This window comes from Aplysia californica, unplaced genomic scaffold (genome assembly GCF_000002075.1).
Source record: "Aplysia californica isolate F4 #8 unplaced genomic scaffold, AplCal3.0 scaffold00406, whole genome shotgun sequence".
Classification (NCBI taxonomy): Eukaryota; Metazoa; Mollusca; class Gastropoda; order Aplysiida; family Aplysiidae; genus Aplysia; species Aplysia californica.
In genome coordinates, this window is record NW_004797676.1 from 557,655 (window position 1) to 584,260 (window position 26,606).

Consider the following 26,606-nt stretch of genomic DNA (forward strand, 5'->3'; position numbering starts at 1 on the left):
ACGGGATTTTAACGGGTCAAACAGGAGATTTCTTTAGGCTCCCCAGATTTTACACTCAAATTCCTTCCCACAATATATCACTAACACCAGGAATCCGGTAGCCACCCCTATCACACATGTATGGGAACCAATAAGCAGATTTACCATTACAAGCAGATACTGCTGTCAAACTGCTGCAATTCTATCAAAGAAAGCCTGCAAATTCCACTGTTAATATCTTAAATTTTTCATCCGAAACAGCTTCATCGAAAAATGTAAACTTGCAACCTGCAGAAATAATCATGAGTCCTAAAATGACTTTGAATTGTTAGCTTTAAACCTTCCCACCTTTTTTCACTTGCATCTTCTTGAGCTTTCGCTTTTGGAATATCCTCCACAGCCACTCTTTCTTTCTTTGTGTCAGCCACAGCCTTGTTCAGCTCACCAAGTCGCTCCTTGAGATCTCCAAGTTTCCCATTTTGTTTCAAGCGGTTCTTCAAAGCCTGGCCATTCTGTAGAAGAACAAAATACCAAAATACTTGCTACTGCTTTTATTACATACATTTCAAGAGGCACACAAAAACTGCACACCTCTAAAAAAAAAGAACAACCTTATCCCTTGAAGTAGTGAAAGGGAATCTTTCTGACCTGAAACTTTTGAACCATGCGTCTCCAAATCTGTTTCCACAGACCTGGCATGTAAGAAGGAAAGGGTTACGTCACACACACTGCTCAATAATTAGACTAAAAGAGACCCCCCCCCAAATCAACACACTCAGACATTCAAAGAGTGTCCACATTCAGAGACATTCTTAGAGTGTCAAAATGCCCTGAAATGAGCATTTTTCAAAATGTCATAAAAAAAATTGTGTTCAACAGTTGTATAAAATGTCTAAACATTTTAGTAAATAGGGTAATAAAACGAACCAATCATAAAATAATGCTATTATCAATTGTAGAAGTTTAAATAAGTAGTCTACACTCATATTACCAAAGTTCAGTAGCATACCGTTTTTCTGATACTACAGGATTCAGAACATCCCTTTGCTGACCACAAAAATGAAAACAGCAGCGTTTCAAAGGAACTGCATTTTTGTGTACTTCTATATGAATCTTATGTTTGCTAGCTTGCGTTTTTGCTGGGGGGGAGGGAGGGGGGAGGGGGGAAGGAAGCAACAGCAAAACAACAACCATTTCAGACGTAGGCCTACATCATCCCCGGCGAACGGGTGTGACTTCCCGGAACAGGGCAATAAAAATCATTAAAAGATATGTACCTGATAACATTCTCAATTTGAAATGAAGAAAAAAGCACCCCACTTTAAAAAACGTTTAAAAAGCATAACAGTTTGACAGTTTACATTGCTGGCGCAACATCCTAAAGCTGAACTTTTGAGAAGGGATCAGAAGATGGGTTAAGAAAAACAGAAAAAACTCAACACATTGAGATGAAAAGGTGGAGGGAGCAATGTCCAGCACAGTGCATGGACTACTGTTTCTGAACTAATTTTGGTCTGGTAGTTAACTAGAAAGCCATTTTTCAACTCTACAGGAGAAACTGCTGAGACTTGTGTAAGTGAAAATAAATAATACTAAATGATAATAAATGAGCTAAATATCCCAGTCTTTAATCCTCCACATATGATAAAGTCAACATACCATTTTACTCAAAACCTTTAACTTTTGGGACAGATTTTCCAATTTTGGCGGCATTGGCTTTGGGGATGGTGGGGAGTCCTCTTCAAGTCTCTCAGGAGTCCGTGACAAGGGAGACAATGCACTCGGTGGAGGGACTATTGTTGAGACCAACGCTATGAGGCTGGACTTTCCATTCACAGCTTCAAATGTCTCTTTAATATTCTCATCCTCTGGGGAAACTGGGCTGGACTTTGTGATCACCTGTTGGAATTTAAGTCCATATAAGCAATGGAATTATACTTCATAATAATTTGCATTACTAAAACACAATAATTACTTATTTAGCTGACCACAGCTTCACTGCCACATTGTTACTTTTAAGACTTAAGTTACTATACTATGATTGGTGTGTACAGACAGAAAAAACAAAACAAATTTCAGTCCCACACATGACACGTGACACACCCTTATTAGACTAGAGGGACAGAGGCAGAAGACAAGACCAAAGAAACACATCATCATAAAGTGAAAAAAAAAAAAAGGCTCAGCAGGGGGGAGGGATTTCCCACCCAGCAATAGCGGGCATCTATAATATTATTTATGATGACCACATCCAAATCATGCCACGGGACACATTAAGCCTTTCACAACTCCCATTAGACTAAACTAGAGGGAAAAGAGACAGGAAGACAAGACCGAAGAAACACATCCAACATAAAGTGGAAAAAAAAAAAGGTGCAGCAGGGGGGAGGGATTTCCCATCCAGAAGTGGTGGGTCCATGTAATTATAAATCTGAACTGGACAAAATTACCACACCACAGCACTGTACTATATTATTAATGTGATGACCACACCCAAATCATGCCTTTTTTTTGGTAAGTGTTTTACAGTGCTCGCAACTGCATACAAGGTAATATGAGCATGCAGGACATATTAAACTTTTTCAGTTGGTAGGAAATTTTGAATTTTGCCCGGGTGGCGGCCGAAGCCCACTCTTTTCGAATTTGGACCACCAAGGGATCTTTAACCTGCGCAACTTGCAAATGGGCCCTCCGAGGTTTTTCGCCCTTGTCCCAGAAGACTAGGTGTAGATCTTTCCTATTTAGAAGATCAGGAGTGTGGCAGAAAGACAGCAATAGAATAGAAGGAGCCAAGGAGTGTAGTAGTAAAAGGCTGCAGGAAGAGTCAGCTCAGAGGAGGCATAGGAGGTGAGGGGGTGGGGGTAGAAAGAGAAGAAGAAAGCAGGTGAAAGGAGACTATTTTAGAGAAGAAAATTTTTCGGTCGCTACCCAGATTCGAACCTGAGACATTTGAATGAGAGGCCAACACCTAACCTCTAGGCCATGAGATCCCCCTAATCATGCATTTGTAATTTAATGAAAATTAATGGAATGAGAGTAAGATCTATTACACTATTATTATTATATCATTATTTATAGAAATCTTCAAAAGAATTTAAAAGTTCATTTTTCTCCCCCCCAAAATACCACTGCCCAGTCATTGTATTAATACGGTAGTTGAGGAGATGCTCCTGATGGAGTCTGTTAATTTTGATTTATAATCTTCCATAATTTTGATTTAAAAAGAAAGGTGAAGTGATAATCTCAATGTGTGTGTGTGTGTGTGTGTGTGGTGCATAGCGACTGTGTGCATGTGATTTACATCTTTTAAGAGGTCAAATGTAGCCTAGACGTCTAGAGGTGGAATTGGAAAAATGACCGATTATATTTCTCTGAACATTCAGGAAAATAAACTTGAACTCTAAATTTCTTCGAACAGTTTCCGTTCTCGAGACTTTTTGGTTACTTGAGAGATTTTCATTTTGCCATTCTGCAAGGACTGGGAGGAAGTACTTTTGCATCTATCTAATTCAATTTCTAGAGCTAAGTCTAGAGATTTTTAAACGAAGTGTATACAAGTATACAGAAAGACCCAGTAACCGGGAACAAAGTCACAAAGTTTACAGAGAGAGAGGGAGAGAGAGAGAGAGAGAGAGAGAGAAAAAGAGAGAGCAAGGGGAAGTGCTAGCAAAATGTATATATATATATATATGACCTTTGAATGAGAGGCCAACACCTTAACTTTAAAACCTCTAGGCCACGAGAGCCCCAGATCTAGATCAATGATTTATGTCTGTCTGTCTAGATCTAGGCCTGGGCCATAGATCTAGACTAGAAGAACCTACGTCTACCCTGAGCCAAGAGGGCGCTGAAACTTTCCGAAATCACAAAAGAGTTCCCCTACCGGGTCTGTATACTTTGTGACTTTGTTCCCGGGTCTGTATACACTTCACTCCCTTAGAGAAATTATCTAATACTAATAGGCCTACTAATTATTACTGATGATATTCCCCCCCCCCCCACCTCCCGCAAAAACAAGGAGGGTATCAGATCATTGTCCTCCTGTCCCCAGAGAAATACTCACATCAGTCGACTCTGCTAGAACTGGCTCCTTTACTTTTACCCTGGTGGATGTGCTTGACCTAGATTTTGTAGATGGTGACAGTTCCAGCTTCTTCTTTGCAGATTCAAACTGGCACCCTTGCTTTGCTTCATCTGAGAGTCTCCTGGGTGCAGTCTTTTTATGGCGTGTCTTTGGCCCATTAGTGTCATCATGATCCCAATTCATGATTCGCTTTCGTGGAGTACTCATTCCACTGATTGCACGATCATGATCATCTGCAACTGAAGTTATTTCCTCCATACATTTTGAGGTATTTTCAGAAGAAGAAGATGGCTTATCATCCTGTGTAAGCTTTATCTCCTCAAAGTTTGCAATGTCACAAGTGAGAAATTCATTCGGCTCATCGATAACTTGATGCTCAACACTACTACTAACAGCAAGTTCACGAGCACAGGTGGCATCATCTGAGACAGAAGTGTTAGCTTTACTGAGGACAAGATCTGTTAGCTTTCTTTGGGATTTATCACAAGCAGTGTTCCTAGTTGTCCGGGAACTAATCTTGCTTCTTGATGACACTGAGGGGGTCGATTTTTTGCTGCTTGTTCTGGATCGCGATGTCCTAGATTTACTAGATCTACTACTCGGTTGTCTCAACAAGACTTGTTTCTGAATATGTTTTACTTCTGAAGAAGGTGAGCTAGATCTGTTAGTGGTAAATTCATTAATATTAGATGCTGGAACTAGATCGAGAGAACTGTCGGCAACATCAGGCTTTACAATAGCACTTCCATCTAACGGTGATGCCAACATACGGGCAGCTTCATTCACATTGACACTGTCCAATACGGTTTTGCTGCTCCCGTCTTCATCCACGCGATCCGAGAAAAATGTCAGTGACTTGGATTTTGAAACCTGGGACCGCGTAGATTTACTATTCACACTATCAAGTTTTCGTCTTTTGGCTGGATGCACATCATCACTTTTCTTCTTCGCACAGAAGAAATCATTGACTCGGGCTTGAGCCATGGCCTATAGACTACTGTCCAATGCAGTTTCTGAATCTGAAGCGGATGGCGGGCGGGGGGGCAAGCCAAGCTTGAGACAAATAAATCTCTTCCCGCCAGAGATAGCTTTCTGTGATCTTGAAAAATATTTCAGAATAATCTCCCTTGCCAAAATGTAGCTACATGTATTTCGATGCTCTCGTCATAAAATACTATAATCTATGCGTGTGTACTATCAAAGACCCATTTGTAAAGGATCTTTGGTTCAATAAAATTCATATTACAGTAGGCATAGGTTGTCTTAGATCTAAGAACGCCTAGTTGGAGGACCTGTTAAAATTTAAGAAAGCCTTAACAAGACAAGGTCAAGGCCTATTCGACTATATACTATCCGGATACTATATATTCGAATAGTTTCAAAGGGCAGCCACTCTAACCGCTAACCTTTGTTTACTTCCTGATTCCGTAGTGCCGTAGTGTCCTTTGCCTTTTCGATGGCGATGGCAACCCAAGAGACAGAGACATCCAGTTACGTTGCCATAACGAATATCCCATTTAAGTTTCATACTGCTGATCTTCGTTCCTTTTTCTCATCATATGTAGAAAGTAACGGATTTATATGTTTCCACTTTCGACATAGACCAGAGAAAACGGAATCATCCCTCGAGAATGAAAATGAAAAGACGACAACAAGTAGATCTTGTGCGACAACTGACGAAGCTGGTGAACGGGTGAAACGTTGCTGTTGCGTCGCCAAAGTAAAGAACTCTCGTCTTCCTTCGTTCTTGAAAGCATACCACAACCAGAACTGGACAGACAGCAATGATGAATATCATGGTGATCTTTGTCACATATCTGTCATAAATACTAGATCTAATGACAGTTCTGGAACAGGTAAGATTATAACATCATATATATAGTACGCAGTGGCTATTTTTACGGCGAGCCGTAAAGATAGCCTCCCCCCAGGCTATTTGGTAAGATTGTACTTTACCGGACCACGGGTCGGAACTACTTTCGCTATGGCGCCCCTGGTGCCTAGTGGTCCGCTATTCTTCGTTTCCGAGCTCCCCTACTCACTCTCCTGGTCAGTTTTCTACGTCCTCACCCTTCGACTGCCAACAATCGACTGACGTCTCTTACCGGGTTTTTCAGTCATCACGACCATGCCTCTGTGCCCTTTGACCCATGACCCTGACACCTTCATGACCCTGACACCTTCATGACCCTGACACCTTGAGGCTAATTGGTCAATCTAATCACTCGCAGTCTAGCCGTACTTATTCTTAATATGATGGCTAGACTGACCATTTACCAAAAATAGGCCTACATTTTTAGTGTGCAGTACCTAAAGTCTAAAGTATTTGTATTTGAGACGAAACCAGGTGCCTTAATGACAGTGCATGTATTTTAAACCTCCTGTTAATAGGGCCTAAGATAAGTACGGCTAGGCTAAGTACGGCTAGACTTCTTGTCTAGCCGTACTTAAGGACGGCTAGACTGTCAGGCTAGCCGTACTTAATATTGATGGCTGAATTGTAAATGAAATTTTTAGTTTGCAATGCCTAAAGTATTTGTATTTTAGACAAAACCAAAAGGTGCCTTACTGACTTGCATGTATTTGAACCTGAATAATTACTAGATCTAGATCTAATGAGACCTGTGTACTTAACAGGCTTGAGTCGATAAGGCCAAACCTAGATCTAAGTATGGCTAGACTGGCAGTAGTACGGCTAGCCACTTCGATTTTTATTTGCTCGCGACTCTGCTGGCTTGGCTCACTCCCTGGTCCGGCAAAGTACAATGGAGGGCTAGAGATGCGTACGAGAGCTCATTTGCATAATTACAACCCCCTCAGCCCTGCTGGCGACTTGGCGAGTATCTACCCCGATTGTCCGCTCATGTTATTGTTTATATGTGTGTGTGTGTGTGTGTCTTTAAATTATTGTTGCCAGGGGGGCTAGCCCCCCTGAAACCCCCCCTCCCCTCACTGTTGTTACGTTATGTAAACACGACTGTCCGCTCATGTAATTAGTAATTGTTTCGCATTTGTGTGTTTTCTTTAATATTTCCAGGGGGGCAAGCCCCCCTAAACCCCCCCCCCCCTCCCCACTGTTAGTATAATACACGGTGGTCCACCAAAGTTAAATCCCCTGCTCACTCTCAACCACCACCTCTCGCTCACCTCGCCTCGCCAGTCGCTGCTGGCTTGCGCTGTGCGTGCGCGAAGTCGCCCGCGGAACTACCTTTTGTCCGCACGTAGAGTACTATGAGTGCGTAGTTAGGCTAGGCATGCGTAGTAATCACCGGCCGAGACGGGTGGTCCGGTAAAGTACAATCCAGCTGGCTATTTTTACAACGATCCTCGAAAAGCAACCCTACTCCGCCTCTCATGTACGCGGCATGCCTCAATGTATTAGTTTTAGGCCTATATGGGCCGTTCAAAATATAAACTTACACCTCAGAGGGGAAAGGGTGTCTTTGGCTTCTCTACTGTAAGAAAAGTGTAAGATTGGGTGGGGAGGTTAAAACCAAATATGAGACTTCTGTGAGATGAACGTTTTGCTCATGACTGGGAAGAAAAGGTTTTAAAAAGAAAAAGTGGATAAATGCCAGTAACAAGACCCAGATCTGCATGATCACTCTGCAGATCCCCGTTGCTTTGTTTTTTTGTTTTTTGGAGGGGTTTTTTTTGGGTGGTTGGGGGTTTACAAATAATTTTGAAATTATGATGAAAATTCTGTTGGTGGACATTTAATTTCTTATGTCTTAATGTTTCTTTGTAACTTTGCAACTGTTTTGTTGATCTTTTAATGTCTTGATGTCTTTTATTTGTAAGGCACGTACCTATTGCTGCATTGACAAAAGTGAGCACTGTTGTTTTTACCCTCGCTTGTTTGCTTTAGTTTTGTGGTCGAATGAGAAATGAAAACTTAATATCAATATAAATCAATGGACTACTCACTATTAAAAGACAACGCCAGAACAACTATCTGAACAACTATCTTTGTCTTTGTTTGGACTTTGACACGGGGAGACAGAAAGTCCTAGGTAAACGGTAGTCTCAACTCGAAAGAGTACAATTTAAGCGAAGGCGATACACCAAGCTGAAAGATGCACACTTGGGTTTTTTGTCTGAAAAAGAATGACCAGAAGATCACAGTTTGCAGGATATTGATATCTATGACCGGGCTCACCCATTGTAAACTGCTCTAGAAGTGCCCATGCCAGTTTCATCATCATCTGGCTCACCCGGAACGGACAAACACTTTCCACTATTCCCTACCCTGGGCTAACTTCTTCATTTTTTTCAAATGTTTTTCCACTTTTCTGTTCATCATTCTCTGCGACTTTTCTACAGGTTCCACATGGTCTTCCCTTGATCTTTTAAGCTGTTGACTCCAAATTAAAACTTTTTTGTTATGTAGCTGCCTGATTTCCAAATGGCATGCTCAGTCCAATCCATCTCCACTGTTTTCTTCTGTGTGAAAATTTTCTGGTCATGACTTCCTCATTGGTGACTCTGTCTGTCCATCTGATCCGGAGGAACTTCCTCAGGCACTTGTTGATGACAACCTGGATCCTCCAGAACTTTGTAAAGAGTGCTTTAGAAGAGTGCAGCCCAGCTGCACCACCAAACAATCCACAAGGGGCGTGCAAGCCAAGGAGTTTCTGCTCACATCTGTGGACATGCTTCTGATGGTTCCCACTCACTATTGCCAGCAAAGCTCTGGAAAACTGTATCTTGATCCCTGATTTTGTAATCTGTCGGATCTTGAAACCGCCTGCACTGGTCAGGAACAATCTGCCTTGTATGTCAGGCTACTCAAATATATGTGCAAGATGAAAAGAACATGTCGATCTATGAGTAAAAAAAAATTGGTGTGAATTGTGCGTGAGTTTTGAGTCTTGACAGCGTCAGCCAGACTAAGTGGGAATCTCACATGTCAGAAAAGAACATGACAAAGAAAGGGCACGCAATGGATAAAACCTTTGCTCTTAGGCAAGAAGACCTTGTGATGATTTGCCTGAATCTTCAGGGTGTACTTTTGTCATTGTCTATTAATTCATCCAGCTCTTGTTACAGAAACATGTACATAATCTTCAATGCAACCTCGTATGGTACCATCTTTTACTTATGAACAAAAGGCACAAGGTGGTTTGATTGCAAACGAATTCACAAGTTGTTTGATGGACTTTTTTTAACGTGCACAAATGCATAGAAGGTTAAGATAACAATATATTATTATACAGCTATGGGTGCTGTGTGTGTGTGTGTGTATGTGTATTGTGTGTGTTTGTGAGTGTGTGTGTGTGTGTGAGTGTGTGTGTATCAGCACAAAATTGCATCTATTTCTAATACCGTGGGTGCCTTTTCCACTAAAGCAAACACCGAAATTGAATACCAAATCTTATTAGAGGCCACACTCATATGCAAGTAGAAAATATGCACGGCGTCATTGAGCGGCGGCTTTCAATAAAAGACATTTTCAGAACTGCAATTTTTATAATTATATAAAAAAAGACCCTATAAAGTGAAATTTGTGGATCACATTTTCCTCCATGATTTTTACCAAAATTGCAGTTCACAAAACTGTCAGATCGGGTCGACAAAAAGAAGAGCAAACTGTTAATGCAGTATGAAGCCTCTGATATACATAAGGAGAAATTCTTTGCAGACGAAGAGTGGGAGAGTCTTCTAAAGTCCAGAGACTAGAAAAACTTAACAAACAGTTCCCCACCTCTGTATCATTCTTCTGATTAAAGGCAAAAAGTAATTTTCAGGATCTGAGAGACAAAAAGGGTAAGATTTTTATATTATGAAAGATGATCATTCAGTCCTTCAGGGGGTATAGAATTCTGACATAAATCAAGTTCTTAATCCATCCACCACCCCCTCCCCAAAGGAAATACACTTACTTACAATTGGAGAAAGAGGGATAGAAAGAGAGAAAGCTCGCAAATGAAGGAGTATGATTTCATAAATTACATACAATATCCCATTCATGTAAGAGTGAGAGATGTTTATAGTGGTACAATAATGAATAGCTTTCTGTCTCACTCAGTCTGTAATTTCATTCTCAGTTTTAAATTGGTCTTTTAATTAAAATCTTTCTTATAACAGTATTTCGTGCTTTCATATATTTTTAAACATACCAGGGCTTCAAAATAAGAGAAAACACAACGCCTAATAACCGTGAATACAACACCGCGTTCCCAAAAGCCTACTGGAGATTCGAATATGACAATCGTGAATCCCACACTTTTCAAAAAAATTACCATATACTGTAAAAAATGTACTACAGTATTATTTCTAAAAGGTAATTGAATAGATTTATCCATTTAGTTTATATTTTGGACGCCAAATGACGGAGAAAATCAGTTTTTTCCCTCTCCTGTAAAATTTGCTTCATGTGGAATTCACGATTTCATCAGGCGACCGACGATATACTAAATTTATAGAGTTTATTTGTTGTCATAGAGGGAAAGAATCAAATATAATTTAGTTTCACTGTATTTTTATTTCAGCCAGTGCACGCGTGCCTTGTATTTTCCGGCTTTTTTTCCAGTGCCTGTTTACATCCCTGTAACCCTAACCCTCACCCTAACCCTAACCCAGACCCTAACAATGGCCCCCAAATTTCCACCATCTATATTTGTCGTCTTCTGGGGCTTCCCTTGCCAGTTGACTAGATCTGACCGGAGACAATGTAGTACGTTTGTCTCTGATCTCACCATGGCGGGTCTGCTTTGCATGTGTATGTGTGTTTGTGTGTGTGTGTGTTTGTGTTTGTGTGTGTGCACACGCATGCGCTTGTTTTTGTGTGTACAACTTTGAGAAGGAGGTAAATTTATGGAACGAGAATTGCCGCAATTTTTGGCATTTTTTGGTCACCAATCGTGGCCGTGATTTTTGCATTTTTCCAAAAAATACCCCCCCCCCCCTAAAAACCCTCAACAACCAACAACAATACTGCCGGGGAATAAAAGTCAACTAAAAAAAAAGTAACCGAACCTCTTTACTTTTAGAAAGAAAGTTTATTTTCACTTTAGCTTCACTTCTTCTCTTTCTCACTTGTTTACATCTCGTTGATTTGTTATTTTCATGTGAAGAATATAAATAAGTACATTACATACTATTTGTATTGCTGTTCCTCTTTTATTTTTCCCTCTTTGTTGTATTTTAATTTGTTAGTGTGTTCATTTTTTTTCTTGTTTTTGTTCTGTTGTTTTTCTATTACTTTTTTGTTGTTGTTGTTTGTTTATATTATATTTATATAGCGTAATGTCATTTAATTTGATGTTGCTCCTACCTTATATATATATATATATATATATATATATATATATATATATAAATATATATATATATATATATAAATATATATATATATATATAAATATATATATGTGCGTGTGTGTATGTGTGTGTGTGTGTGTTATGGGGGCTCTCGTGGCCTAGGAGTTAAGGTGTTGGCCTCTCTTTCAAAGATCTCGGGTTCGAATCCGGGTAGTGACCCAAGAATTTTCTTCTCTAAAATTGTCTCCTTTCACCTACTTCCTGCTCTCTAGCAATGTTCTTTCGTCTGCTTTCGTCTCCTCTTTCTACCCCCTCCCCCTTACCTCCTTTGCCCCCTTCTCTGGGCTCCTGACTCTTTCTGCAGTCTTTTTACTGCTACTCCTTGGCTCCTTCTTACTGCTGTCTTTCAGCCACACCCCTGGTCTTCTGGTAGGAAAGATCTACACCTAGCCTTCTCGGACAAGGGCGAAAAATCTCCGAGGGCTCTTGTGCACATTGCACCCATTAAAGATCCCTTTGTGGTCTAAAATCGATAAGAGTAGGCTTCGGCCGCCACCCGGGTAAAATTAAAAAATTTCCTGCAAACTGAAAATATTAGTGTGTGTCCCGCGCGCTCATATGACCTTACGCAGTTGTGAGCGCCGTAAAACACTTACCAAAAAAAAAAGTTAATAAATGTGTTATGTTAGAGTGTGTCTCTACCAAAACCAATAACTGACACTGGCAGGCCCCTTGTGTGTGACTCCAAAACTTACATGTAATATCCTGTACTTTTTCTTGAAATACACACGTTTAGGGTTGAAACATCCAGTCTTCAGTTAGGTGGACACACGCCCTTATTTGCTAATTTTTGTTGTTGTTTATGTGCTATTCTAATTTTGATTTCATTCTGTTGTGAAACCTTTCTTTTTCACGTTTTTACACTCTGTGTGGCTACAAATGATACTCTGGATGTTTAAAACAGAGCACAAGAAATTCTGGTACTTTAGATTAAGTTACCTCTATCAACATATTGTCATATATATACGTCGTCACATAGAGTTGAAAGCTTGAAAATTAATGGCAACTTTTATGGCAACTTTTGTCGTTTTTGTGTCAACTTTTGGGAAAAGAAATGGCAACAAACGCAGATGCTAGATAAGTTTAGGTGGAGAACTCAGATGAAAATGCAAAAACAAACTCGTCAGCGAATATACACCTCACAGTCACAGTGTACTTTTTCATCTGGTCATCGGGATTAACAACGGACATGTGATCACATTTCCAGGGAGTGACTTATCTGAGATGCATGGGACAGTTCAATGATGGCAAATTTTCACTCTTGGTTGATCTGTGCTTGCCTGCTTTTTTGTCTCGTGAATTATTACAGTGGAGTCCACTTATAACGAGTCCGGAAAAAACGAGAAGTCTGTTATAAAGACACTGTTCTAAAACCCCGTTTTTTTCTCCTCTTTACCTTTGTAAATAAAATACTGCTATTGCGCTATCAGACAAACATGCGAGTCGGTTATAGCGAAAATTGCTGTTGCTGTGCACAATGAATTGGCCTATTATACATAATGCAAAACCTCGGCAGTTGAGAAACGTGTTGGTGATCTAGCGAAACAAAGAATAGGAGAGCCCATGTGCGTCAACAATGAAGGCCGGAGCGACTGAGTAGGGAGGGTGTGGCATGCGCAGACAAGCAGAACGCATTGCATGATAAGCCAGCGTAAGCCTAGTTAAGATTATCGAGGCCTACCATGCCTCTCACTTCTCCAATACGGGGATGGATAGGTCGCAGCAATGTGATGGAAGGAGCGAATGTGTGATGTGCGCGAGCAGACGGAATGCACCTCAGGGTGGGATGGGTTGGGGAAAAACACAGCGAGCGAGTTAGCCCAGAGCCCTTTCTTTCTGATCGCCAAAGCCAAGCTGCCAGTCCACTTCGCTAGATCTAGCGCTAGAGAAATAAACCTGATTCGAATTTTGATCAAGTAAGACCTAGAGGTCAAGTTGAAACAAAATCAGCATCAGGGGAGATAGCAAAAGGAAATAAACAGAACACCAAACTCATAGATTGGGCCTACTTTACAGTTTTCCTTGAATTTATTACTGGATCCCTTATAGCGAGAATCCTGCTATAATGGACATTTTGCTCCGGTCCCCACCCTCTCGTTATAACAGGATTCCACTGTATCTGAAATGTGGGATCTTACCCGAATGTAGACCTTCAGAACGGGATCTTAGAGGGGACTTTTGTGTAGTAAAAATTCTTTTGTCTAAAAATGTTTTATTATTTTATTTTTGTTTCCAGATACGTCTGGTCATGTGGATGAAAAAACCTTGGAGTCTATGCCTGAGCTACGTCCTGTTGAGTTGATGCCCCAAGGAAATGTCGGAACTCCCACTCTGGTGTTCCTTGACCTCATCCAGCGATGTCTTCTTCCTCACAGTCTCATTCACAAACTTAAACTGAAATTTCCCAAAACATCAGGAAAGCTGTTGTACAGTAACGTACCTTTTGAGTATCATACACCAAAAGACTCTGATTTTGCTGCAAACACACCTAACCTTGAATCAGGTGCTGGGGTTGTGAAAAGTTTTCCGTCATTAACACAAGAGAGGAATGTAAAGACCAAGTGCTTGAGAAAATCTGATGCCTTTGGAAAAATTCAGGCTTTCGAGTTGTCTGAATCTTCCACATTGTTGTCTGATGATTGTAATGAACAAACTCCGAATGTGATAAATGATAGCTCAATAGCCATAGAGACGTCCAGTGACCAGTCTACCTTTCAAGATGCTCAAATGGATATGATTCCTCATCCATATAAAGCAGAGGAAAGCCAAAACACAGATATGGATGGTTTAAACACAGAAGACAAATCTGTCCAGATTGAAGCATCTGTTTCAAATGCTAACAATCAAAGTGGATTTTTAGCCCCTCAAGTTCCTCTCACGAATCGGGAAAGAAAACGGAAAAAGCGATATGAAAATCGTTCGACAAGAAAGCTGATGGCTGAAGGAATTGAAGAAAGGCTGATTGCTATAGACAAGATATACAGAGTGAGAAAATACATTCTATTTAGTCATAAGCTTATGGTTTTCATTCGTTGACCTCTAAAATTTTTGAATATCGGTGTCTTTGTTGTAATGCTAAATCTTGTCAACCTTTATTACTTCATTTTCAGCTTCTGTTAAAGACATGAGTTCTGTTCCCACTTTTTAACCCTATCCGTACGCCCCGGGGTCATTATTGTACCCCCGGGGTTGTATTCTTCACACTTTAGAATACTTCTAGTGCGAAGCTCTCTTTGAAACTTTCAGTATTTCTCAAAAAATCATTTTGACAGACTGCTATGCAAAGGGTACGGATCGGATTACCGAGTAAATTTCCTCTTTGGAAAGTGGTGGCACAGAGTTTCCCACATCATATGGATACGATAGTAGAACACGACGTACGGATAGGGTTAATTGTCAAGTTTCTCCCTCTTTTTGCTGGGATGTGGCTAATGCAGATCAGGGTCGAAGCAGCCGACTCCTGAATGATTTGATTGTTTTATTAGGGATGTAAGGCTTTTACAATAAATTTCAAATACAAATTTTTTTACTACAGCAACTGATAATGTAAAAAAATGGCCATGCCATCTAATGTTGTGAGTTTGACTTGATTCCTTCAATATTTTTCTTTTGTGGACTTTTTGCTTCTTTCAATCTTTTTTGTTTAGAGCACATTACATGAAGATTTTCTCTGCTCAACCTTTGCAATGACCTTCCAGTATAGTTTTAAACTAGTTTATAGAAGTCTCAACTCGTGTTAGTATTTATGCCCCATTTTGCTTTATAATGACAAGAAAGGCTTTAGCATTTTGCATTTATGCAGGAGGGTTTGTGCAGGACATGAAAATGTGTTCACTCCATGTTCAGAAGTTTTGCACCCTTCACAAGACTGACAAGAGAAAAAACTTTAAAAAAACAAATTTGATTTCTCTCACCCAGAAGCACATTTCAAGAAACTCTCTTCCACACATTACAACTATTGCAGTTTCATTAGTGTAAGAAGCAGTGGGTGTTTTACCATATTCCTTTGTTTTTTTATGTATTTTCCCGTTCTTGCCTTTCCTGGCCTTTTCTTGTGTAAGGTTATATGATGCCATAGACAAAACAGTACAAAAGAACCTGTACGTGGGATTTTGCTAAAGCCTAATATGTTTTTGATGAGTAATTTTTCTCGTTAACTCATTGGGACTGCAAACTCTGATTCTCGTTTTACATGGCAGGATGCTGTATTTTGAGTTTGAAGTGCTTTCCACCAGTTCTGCTAAGGTCCCGAATAAAGATAGAGAAGTAATTAAATTTTCTATATGTGTTCTATAACACACATGCTAACATGAACCAAAAAAAACAACTATCACTCTATCACCAGCGACCATTTTTCTGTTTAGGTATATATATATGATAATGCACATTTTTTGGAGTTTTTTTTATACTACTAGAATGCATAGAGTTTAATTTACTTCTGATAAATAGGCTATGGAAAACTAACTCAAAAATAGTTTATTTCAAATTTTGCGTAATCAAAAAGGCAAGACTGGTTTAGAAATGGTTGAACCTAGTTAATATAAAAGACAAACTTTCATATTTTTATAGCCATCTTGAAAAAATGGTAAATATTGACAGTCATGTATATATGGCCAACATGTTCTCAATGAATAAAAGCTGTTAGTGTCATTTCTTATAAACTTTACCATATTTTTGCAGTTGCATGCATCTTGAGCCCATTGAACAATTCCCGATCTTTTTTCTAGAACGATGACGACGCAGAGGAGTGGGACCGCCACGAGGCCAGTGAGGACGACCCAAGCAACCAGGAACGCAACAAGGAGCGTCTGTATGAGGAGGAGATAGAGCAGCCGTGGGAAAAGGGAGGCCCAGGTGTTGTGTTCTACACTGATGCCATGTTCTGGCAGGAGAGGGAAGGAGGTGAGTCTGTACCTGATCTTGTTTGTACTTGATGTGGCCATTTCATTGCTGCATTCAGCTTGAGATTAGTTGTGAAATGTATTTCTATTTGTTTTTTGTTTTTTTTGTGTTACTTTATTTCATTTATTGTCTTTTGTCTCTTCTGGTGAAGGGTTCACCTGACCTCACAATATCCATTTCGCTATAGCTTTTACATGGGGGTGAGGGGGTAGGGGGGGAGGGCTATATAAATCTAAGTTAAAGACTTCCATTCTAAGTCGAAATTGTGTGGTTAAAAAAAATAGTTTAAAATAATTCAGGGTTTATTGTAATTAAAATCTCCAGGAAAATTTTTTTATAGGCTTAAAGCAATTAATTATCATGTATGTACGTCAAAAGATCTACATTTCAGGCATTTTTTAAGATCAGCATTCCATTCTTTGAGAAGACAATTTCAAAAACTGATCCATCTCATTGTGTTTATGAAGAATCCATAATGTGGATGCATGTTTTTTTAAAAATTGATGGAGGTACCTCAAAGTCACATATTTTCACGATGGCCCTTTTGATTTAAAAACAGTTTCAAATTACTTACCAGAAAATCTGAGCACAGTGGTGAAATTATTGTGAAACATTAAGAATGAAAAGTTGATGTATTTATTTAAAGTAAGTTTCTACCCGAGGGCCTGCAGAACTCAGTATCATGTTGGGCTATCGTGTGGAAGACCCTGGTTGGAATTCCATTTATAAAGTGCTTTCTTGAACTTGAGGTTTTTTTAAAGACTTTTCAACACAGCACCTACTTTTCTTTGTCCTTAGGGAGTTCAATATTAAATTGTGAGATCCCATTTCTTAAATAGGCTTATAGTGTAAAGAGAAATGTTGAACGCATACAATTACCAATTACCATGGTATTACCTGTGACTCATTAGGACTCTATAACTTTGCCTCTGGGTGACGTATAGCTTTACAGTCTGCAAGGTGCCTTCCACTATCATTCATAATCACTCTCTAACAATTGAAGAACACCCTTTTGCAGCTGGGTGAACCACAAAAAATAGAGTTAGGTACCTTTCCTAAGTAAGGATACAATGTCCAACTTGACAAAGTTTGGAATCAAAGACACATTTTATATTGCAAACCTTGCTGCTCAACTGGGATGTCACTAAGTTTACCATAAATAAATGTTTGGCATGTGGATAAAAAAATAATAATGTAAATTGTTGTTAGACAAACTGGATTGGGAAAGGATAATTTGTTTTGAATACCATACCAGTTTGAAAATGTATAATATATTCGGATGTTTTTTATTTCAGAGATTTGGAAAGGAAAGTAAAAGGTACTGCAAAAGTAATTTTTGTTTGTCCCAAAGACAATTGATGAGAGCTTTTCCATAATTCCTTTTAACTTGATAACCAAAATTTCAATTTTGATGGCAGTTTTATTTATTGTTTGAGTGCCCTTTTTCCTTTGAAAAGTGAATTATATGTAACCGTTCCCATTTTCCTGGTTTCAGATTTTGATGAGCAGACAACAGACGACCTTGATGTTGACTTCAGTGCCTATGAAGAACAAGGGGCCGGGGATAAAGATATCAAAGACTTCCTTAAGATCAGACAGGAAACTCGGTATGCATTCAAAATGTCTTTTGAAAAGATTTAAATATTTAATTTTAGAGAAAGCTCATAGTTTTTCTTGTCCTTCAACAAGATCAGATCATTTTAAAGAGTAGCAAGCAGTATCTGTCTTATTATAACTGAAATGGTCATTATATTGAACTGTATTTCTGTGTATTTCTTTTTGTTAAATATTGAATATATTGAAAGATGTTTGGGAGAAGTTTTTATGTGATCTGAAATCATAATAAAATATGATTAAAAATGTAACACCAAGGTACATTTTTTTGGTGTGAACTTTAGTATTTTTTCTAACTATGCTCACAATGATTTTTTCCCTTTTTGGCAATAGGCATGTTACTTATTGAGTTCGAAATGGAGTTATATATTTGAGAATCATCACTCATATATATATATTGAAATCTGAAACTAATTTATCACTCAGCTCTTCTGTTTATATCGAGTATCAGACCGGGCATAATGATGCATATTGGAACTTATGTTTTGTTATTTCACCTCTATCACAGGGGGTCATTAGTGCAAGGGCAAAGCTTGAAAAGTGGCAAGCTTTATAAAAAACAGATTATATCAATGCTTTGTGGACTATTGCCTTTTATGCTTCCCTTTTTTTATAAAAAGACATTGTTGCTCATTTGGCACAACGTGGGCTTGTTGTGTGCTGCTGTGTTGGCTTTATGGATTTTTGGGTTGTTGGGTTTTTTTTCTTCACAATTTTAGTCCTTGTTTTTGAACAAGGTATTACGAGAGTATTACAGAATTGGAGACTGATTGTAAGGAGACTGGAAAATTATTATTTTTCTTTTGACCCAGAATATTTATGCTCTTTCTTTTCTGAATGTTTCATCTTGTTATTCCCCTCATTTTTATTTAGTGCTGTGTTAGGGTTGTTTGGGGGGGGGGGGGGGATTAGGGTGGGGGTTAAAGTAGAGAAAGAAAATCATTCTGGTGTTGTTGGAGGAAAGCTGCAGCTCAAGTTTTTAATCAGATTTTCATCGTCAGACATGATATTGTTATAGTTGCAAATGTTGTCTGTCTTTACAGATTTCGAAATGGATACGACAGCACTGATCGATTTTCCATTGGCATTGGAAAGAAAATCGATAAACCATCGTCATCCATCAGCTCTGCAGGGAATGAGGTGTCAGCATCACAGCATGGAAGAGGCAGCAAATTAGTTTCATCTGGGGCAGCAATCGGAGCCTTTGAAAGACACACGAAGGGAATCGGCCGCAAAGTTATGGAGAAGCAGGGTTGGCGGGAAGGTCAAGGCCTTGGTAGCTCTAAGCCTGGAATCACCGAGGCTCTCAGAGGGGAAGGTCAAAGACCTCACGATAAGCAAGGGTTAGGGTGAGTAGCTTTTGCCCTGCACTGTCTTGATCTGGTTTATAATTAGGTGTTATTCCATTTTGTTAATGTACCCTTGGAGACAGAAATGGAGCATGTAACTTTGTTAGGCTACCTTAGTGAGCACCAGTAAGCATACTCATGACTCATATTTATTATACCAACGGTGTCCTCTATAAGACTAGCAAAAAAAATACTCTCCTGGAAATAACAAAAGCTTCCAATTTTCAGTAAATCAACCAGCTCTTTCCAAACTTTTAACCAAATCGAAGAGGAATTAAATAGATACCTTTTTTTCTAATGCAAACATTAGTTGGAACTGCAATTGTTCCAAGCACTGTATTCAAATGGAATCCTTTTACTGTATAATAGTTATAGATCAATTTATCGTTATGCAGCGTGCTGTTTGTGTTCCTGTCTCGCCTACAGATGGAAGAATTTGAATGTCCTCACACCTCTCTGTCATTGTGTTGTGAATTTTAGGTACTTTTCCCCCAATGATTGAAAGGTCTTTTTAGCTTATTCATGCCAGTATGGACTGATTTCCATCTATCTTGAGTGCCTTTTCTTTCCCTTAAAGGTAGTTTTTTTATTTAATCATTAAAGATACACAAAATGTTTGGGACTTTAGAACAAATTCTTTTCATTTGATGATTGAAATTTCTCTTCTTAATACTCTTTAAAAAAACTCTTCATGAATACAATTTTTTTTAAAGGATTTGTTTTCTTGAACATTTATGGAAGTCTCTAAAGTAAGATATGTTGTCCTCTATGTACTTTCTCCCCTCCTCAAAATAAAAAAATGACATTTATATCTTATTGTAATGCTGTGTACTGCTCTGTAGATTTGGTCATGGAGAAAGTTGTAAGTCATGTAGTGTCAGTGAAAGAAAGGTAGGGAACTGGTATCAAATTTTCTTCTGCTCCTAGTCAATTTGGTGAATGAGTAAAAACACCAGAAAAAACAACTTACAGAAATTGTTCTTACTGTATTTTGACATAATGAATTGCTCATACATACTGCTTTTTGTTTTTAAATACTGTACTTCATTTAAACTGGCTGAGGATATGAGTTTATTTCACAATAGTAGTTGTTTTATGTGTTTTCATTTCTTGCTGAAAAAAAATACTTTTCAAGGCTGTGATAACCTTTTTTGTATTTTACTTGCGGTTGTTTCAGATTTGTGGCAGAAAAACCAGTGTGGTATGGAGTCCCGCCCGCTAAGAAATCAAGGGGAAAATCCAAGCAAAGTCATCTGATCACAACAGTGTACGACGACCCACGTGAAGCCGACCCGAAGGAGCCGCTGTTGCTGCGCAGTGAGCCGACCACCCTGAAACACAGACAGACACACAAGGATAGTTTTAATAAAAGATGATCATGGTTTAATGATTGGCTCGTTCTTTTTGTACTTTTGTTTCTGGTTTGTTTGTTTTTTCGGATAGGGTTAAAACCTGTCTCAGTACGCTTGTGTTTCGCTGGTTGTTTTTGTCATTTAATTTTTTTTTTTAGAGCATGATAGATCCTACTCTAGTTGTTTTTTATTTCTGACTTGAAGCCAGAAGGTTTCTATTACTGCTGCAACTGAATGCAGTTGTACTCTGTAAGGATAATCAACAGAGAACTTAATCACATTTCTATTGACTGAATCAAAAGAGCTGTAGTAAGCACACTAGAGTTTGTGGAAGAAATCTATAGAGTAGAATCTAATCGTACGCATGTACAAGTACTCCCTTTTCATAACACATAATTATGTATAAAGTCAAAGTGTGGAATTTTTTAACCCTCTCCGTATGTTGTGTTTTACTATCATATCCATACGACGTGGGGAACTCTGTTCTGTGCCATCCCTTTCCAAAGAGGAAATTTACCGTTAATCTGATCCGTACGCTTTGCGTAGCAGTCTGCCAAAATGATTTTTTGAGAAATACTGAAAGTTTCAAAGTTATTTTCTCACTAGAAGTATTCTAAAATGTGAAGAATACAACCTTGGGGGTACAAAATGACCCCAGGGCATACGGAGTGGGTTAAAGACTTGAAATGTTTTGGAAGAAAAAATTTCTCTCCATAGTGTTTTCTTTCTGTTTCTGTTTAGTTAAGACCCAGCAACTGTGGAATTGTCTTGTACTCAGTGACCTCTTTACGTTGTAGTCTTTGGCTTGAAATTGAAGGCTTGGGGGAATATTGCAAGAGTATTTTATTACGGCGCACTGGGTACAGCTACTTGACCCAAGTGTTCATGTTTTAATAATAGTGATAATTGGGATGGTAGGCCCTATTGTGTATCCTTGCTCTACAGCATGCTCTGTGCGCTTTACAACTATTAAAAGCAAAAGGGTTCAATCTTTCCAAGCAAATGGAAATCCTGAAACCTTTATTGAAGCTAAGAAATTGTGGTATTTGTTACCTATCTTCTCGTTTGAAGGCCAACACTCGATGCACTGTCTCCACCCCAACAACACATAATGTATTAGTATTATGTCCAATTGGCTGTGTGTCTCTGTGCAGGAAAAATTCTTAAAGATGAGGATTATGCAAATGCAGTGTTAATGGGCTTTTAAAAAATTAGTGGGGTTGGGGGGGGGGGGAGGGCTGGAGAGCAAAAGTTGCTCTGTACTAACACAATCAGAGGTCTGGTGCACTTCTGTGCCAACCATGTGGTAAAAGTGATGGTTTCAGCCAATGTTATTTACAAAAGATGGATATTAATTTGATGGGGTCTAATGAATACATAATATGATACACATTTTGTAATGATAAAATATCGACAGAGATGTGTAGATACCCCAGAAATGTTGGAAGACTGCCCTGAGTTTGAATCCCCAAGGAAATAGGATAAGAAAAAATCGCATATTGTTTGGTTACAGAGAAAACTCTCCTTGTCTTTGAAAGAAACTGAACAAGGGGCAAAAACTTTACCTTCTATTTTTGTGGGATAGCCTTCTTGTGCTTAAAAGCGACCAATTGATAATATCAATATTTAATACTAAAGTAAGAATAATCTGTCTGACATTACACATACATGTACGAGGACATACAAGTACGAAACCAACCTATCTAATCAATACAAGAATGCTTACTGCTTACTGATCCCATAGGAGGATCGTAGGGATGCTGTGTGATAGAGAGCCTTGTCAGAAGTCTCCACTTTTCCCGTGTTTTTGCGAGCCCCTGAGTTTGGACGAAGGGTTTCCCTGTCCATTCCGCAATGTTGTCGGTCCACCTCTTTCTTTGCCTTCCTCTTTTTCTCCTCCCCTGCACAGTTCCCTGAAGAATGGTCTTGGATAGGCCACACGATCTTGTTGTTACATGACCATACCAATTCATTTTTCTTCGCTTCACAGAGTAGATCTAGACAGCAAGTCTAAAGTGACGCATGTGTTGTTTCACTCTACTGCGCACTTCCTCATTTGTCTGTCCCCGTGGTTTTATTCCCCAACAAATTTCTAAAATTTTGCAAACTGAGCCAACAAATGTGAAATTATGCGATTCTGTTAACTTTAACAAAGAATTATACAAAAAATAATCAGAAATTATTCAAAAAATTATCTATTTTTGCTAAATTATGCTGGGTGCATAAAACCCCGGGGACAGATTGTGGCAGATTGCGTGGTCACCATGCAAGAATAGCAAATTTTAAAATGATCTATTCTTGCAGACCCCTTTATTTTGTAAAACAACATAGTGTAAAACAAACAAACAAAAGTGCTCCTCAAACAGAGAGAACCCTCCAACCCACCTTGTCCAACAGCTACCTTCGCTGTGCAAAGATGATGTCGTCAGCATTAAAAAGTTGTACCACTTCCAATTTCCATCAAACCTGAGAGGGGGAATAGACACCGGCGTGATCGGGACCAACAAGTTAGTAGCGGCTATTGTAGATGGTAATTCTTAAAAGGTACCGTACTCCCTAAAACGTTAACAATCTGTTATGAATACCGTATATTAATTGGTCTATATTATTCGCTCTTGGTTTTTAAAGAATAAAGAGATGTATTCTAGATCTAGATCTACCTCACCAATAATCACAAGATTTTTCTAGATCTAGATCTAGATTTAGATATATTTAGAAGGCCCGTTCTGTTCGAAGACGGAGCTTGGCATCCCCCACCCTCCAAACAAATAAAACAAACCAATCCGGACTATGAGCGGGAAAAGGCAAAATGCTTCAGGAAGAGGCAGAAAAATTCCTCTGAGATTAGAACTTAATAGAACCAGAGAGAAAACCCTTGACTCTCGACGTCCCCGAGCTGGCCAAGTTCATCAGTTGGACAAGACAACCGTGACAACAAAAAGGCATAATCACTGCTGCTACCGTCATAAAGCAGCAGCCAGCTCGATGTAAGCTATGAGATAAAGGCTTGTATCTAGGGCTAAAACAGCACCTGGACATGGATGGCTGGTGCCTCTATAAATAATTCATTGATGGTCAAGACTTTTATCTGGATGATTCAAATTCGAGAACTTCTCCAAAGGGAGACACAGTCATTTGAGGTATTTTGTCTTTGAAACGCGTTACAAATCATGTACAATGTTCGATTTCATGGAAAAACTAAAACTGGATTTTGAGAACAAAACCCCCAATTTCAGCAAATCAGAACGATCTATAGAAAAGTGGATAGCTTTTTTTTTTATGTACGAGGTCTTTCTCAGAATAAGTTTCCCTGTCGTGCTGTCCTCACGAGTAATTATAGATTACCTTGTATTTGGTATCAACAGAAATAGAAAGCTTATATTCAAATACATATTCAACGTAGGAACTATCAAGTTCAAGACATTTCTCCATTTAATGTACCCAGCGGTCAAAGACAGTGGTCAGTGATCGTTTTTCCAAGGTCCTGAGTGCTTTTCTCATAGTCTCTTGAATCTGGTCCTTGTTCTCAAATCGCCGACCTTGCAGAATTTCTTTCACCTCTGGGGAAGAGGTGGAAGTTGCCTACGGCGAGATCAGGCGAACAGGGCTGGCGTTTCACTAATTCCCACGAGTAGCCCTCGAGAAGCTCGTTAACAGCTCTGTACTCGTGAACAGGCGCGTTGTCATGATGCAGGATGATGCCTTCTTCAAGCAATGGGGGTCTTTTTTTTTTACTGATCGCAGGTCTCAGCTTGTCTTTGAGGACGAACCTAGTAGTCACCATCGACAGTTACGCCAGGTGTGTCTAGCAGCTCAACATGATGCCACTCATGTCGAAAAAACCCCCCAATGTGCATTACCTTTCTCTCCCCGTGTTTTCTGTTTGCGCTTGTTCTTTCCTGCCAGACCTCCCACCTTCAACTTCTTCCCTGATCCATTTCCTTACTGTTTGAATTGATGGGGCATTATTCCCTATTACTTTGTATAGATAACCATGGGTTTCTACTGCAGACTTGTCGAGAAGAGTTGAAAATTTGTTCACAATTCGAACATCGTGGCATGAGAAGGTTGCGCCAATGTTTTGGTCAGCCATTTTCCTTGAATTTTCAGTGGACAAAGTGCACAAGAACACCACACTTGACATATCACAGCTCTATGACCCGTTCACAGATGCACTTCCAATTTGGCGTTGATATTTCTTAGACATGGTGTCATGACGTCACAAAATTTAGTGGCTTTTTGTTGTGTACTTTTGATTTTATGGAGGAAGGAAACTTAATTCCGAGACAGACCTCGTAGAATCACAATTTCTTTTTCCTCACTGTGCAAGCTGTACTAGAGATGAGCTTTATATAATCAAAGTTAAAAGACTAGCCTATAGTACATGTAGCCTATTTGTACTACAAGCACAAGAGGAATCTTTCCTCTATTAACAAAGATACGTTGTCATCAGCGCAGTGGCGACGTAGATATCTATGCACGTTATAAATCTAGATGTACAGCGTTTGGTCCTTCTGACAAAATTGACGCACAGTAGGCCTACGTGTATTTTGAATGCTTCCGAAGAAAAAAAATTAAAGAGCTTAGGCTTGACCGTTAAAACATTCCATAGAATTACTATGTTTTTTCAGGCTGGCACTATGTCCAATCTCCCTTTCCATCGGCCTGCTGAATGGGAGTTGTTTCGCAATGAATCTGTGACGTCAAAGAGGCAGAGAGAGGCTCTGCAAGAGTCCAAAGCACGGGCGGACGCCATGAGAAGAGGCGGTGACGGTCTGGCGTGGTCCGAGCAGCGTTGGGTGGACCAAGTAGTACCGGCAGAGATGGTCAACCCAGATGATTTTGATACATTTAATTACAGGTTAATACCACAGTGACTGAAACATGACTCTGTAACGCTATACTTAACTTTCTTTATTCTAAGGCGCAGAGTTTTATAAAGAAACCGTTACCATGACCTGTGCTGATAATTCGAATGAGATAAGTTTCGAATCTACGTATCCGGACTCCACTCAGCAATTTTTTGTATGCTCCGAAGACGGTTGACAACAGACTATGTTCAATTCATTCGTCATCGATAATAATATTACGATCCATGGTCATTTCACCCAGGAAAATTTTAATGAGCTCGAAAGCTCCAAGTCCACGCCAGCTCCATCACTTGCATAAATGTGGTTACTCAAGGAAACGTTTCAATTGGTCCGTCTCTTTGTGTGTGTGTGTGTGTGTGTGTGTGTGTGTGTGTGTGTGTGTGTGTGTGTGTGTGTGTTTGTGTGTGTGTGTTTTGTCGCCCACTAACTATCCTTGGGGTACAATTTTGACTTGCTGAGCGAAGCTTCGAATCCGAGTAAGTGTCAGTAAATATTTTTCTCATTCACCCTGGAATGTTCGCTCTCAGCCTGATATCATGACGGGAGAGCAAGTGACCCACTTTCGAAATGACCGTCTTATGTCTTATGTTCAGATAAGACCATGCTTATTATGTTTTAAACGTGAGGGCAGAAGTTGACATTTAGCCTAAGAAGTGGTTATACCTTGAGCCAGAAACACGATGAGCACAGAACAGCGAGCACTTCCAGTAGAAGCCTTGGCTCTCGCGTATTGATTAATTTCCATCTGTATGTGTGTAGACACATGAAAAGGCCGAGTATGCGCCGTGTGTAGAAAACAGTAAACAGTTTGGTGATAAGAATCATTAGAGAGCAATCACGTGTTAAATAAATTATACTATTTTTCTTATTTACGTAAACTATGCGCATGTACAGAGGCTCACTCGCAGACACGTGCACGCGCGCGCGCGCACACACACACACACACTTCACACTCACTCACACTCGTGCTCATGAACGCGCAACCAATAATTTCTGCACACTGCGCACTCACACCTACTCTTGTTTCATAATTATATTGTTATTCTTTCCTACTTTGACGTTGATAACTTATCAGTGCAGAGTCCCAACCCACACTGTGATTTTGTATCTTTGTTGTGATTTTATTTTAGGG

At 39.4% G+C, this 26,606-nt stretch overlaps 3 protein-coding genes across 4 annotated transcripts in view; 2 read left to right on the plus strand and 1 right to left on the minus strand.

Moving 5' to 3' along the window:
* The window catches only part of LOC101858565 (DNA replication factor Cdt1), a gene marked incomplete in the record, with an annotated part of 16,121 nt that extends 10,935 nt beyond the window's left edge, over positions 1-5,186 (minus strand). The window contains 3 exon segments of the mRNA XM_005104158.3: positions 328-491; positions 1,639-1,878; positions 4,043-5,186. Of these exon segments, the coding sequence (XP_005104215.2) occupies positions 328-491; positions 1,639-1,878; positions 4,043-5,047 (1,409 nt within the window).
* A 316-nt stretch (positions 5,187-5,502) lies between these two features.
* On the plus strand, positions 5,503-20,641 carry LOC101856200 (G patch domain-containing protein 3). Of its 2 annotated transcripts, none has more exons than XM_005104148.3 (6): positions 5,503-5,919; positions 13,623-14,371; positions 16,114-16,288; positions 17,784-17,895; positions 18,946-19,251; positions 20,429-20,641. In XM_005104148.3, exons 1-6 carry the CDS (start codon positions 5,520-5,522, stop codon positions 20,625-20,627), a joined length of 1,941 nt encoding a protein of 646 aa, XP_005104205.1. In that variant the 5' UTR covers positions 5,503-5,519; the 3' UTR covers positions 20,628-20,641. The 2 variants fall into 2 exon arrangements, with proteins under 2 accessions (XP_005104205.1, XP_035827157.1); XM_035971264.1 differs by having other exon boundaries at positions 5,509-5,553.
* A 2,174-nt stretch (positions 20,642-22,815) lies between these two features.
* LOC106012538 overlaps positions 22,816-26,606 on the plus strand; it is a gene marked incomplete in the record, with an annotated part of 20,514 nt that continues 16,723 nt past the window's right edge. Inside the window, 2 exon segments of the mRNA XM_013085779.2 lie at positions 22,816-23,147; positions 25,235-25,464. Of these exon segments, the coding sequence (XP_012941233.1) occupies positions 25,244-25,464 (221 nt within the window).

Coding starts and splice junctions, on each gene's coding strand:
- LOC101856200 (XM_005104148.3), top strand. CDS start 5,520: ATGGCGATGGCAACCCAAGAGACAGAGACATCCAGTTACGTTGCCATA. Junction 17,896..18,945: donor AAGATCAGACAGGAAACTCG/GTATGCATTCAA, acceptor CTGTCTTTACAG/ATTTCGAAATGGATACGACA. Junction 19,252..20,428: donor CACGATAAGCAAGGGTTAGG/GTGAGTAGCTTT, acceptor CGGTTGTTTCAG/ATTTGTGGCAGAAAAACCAG.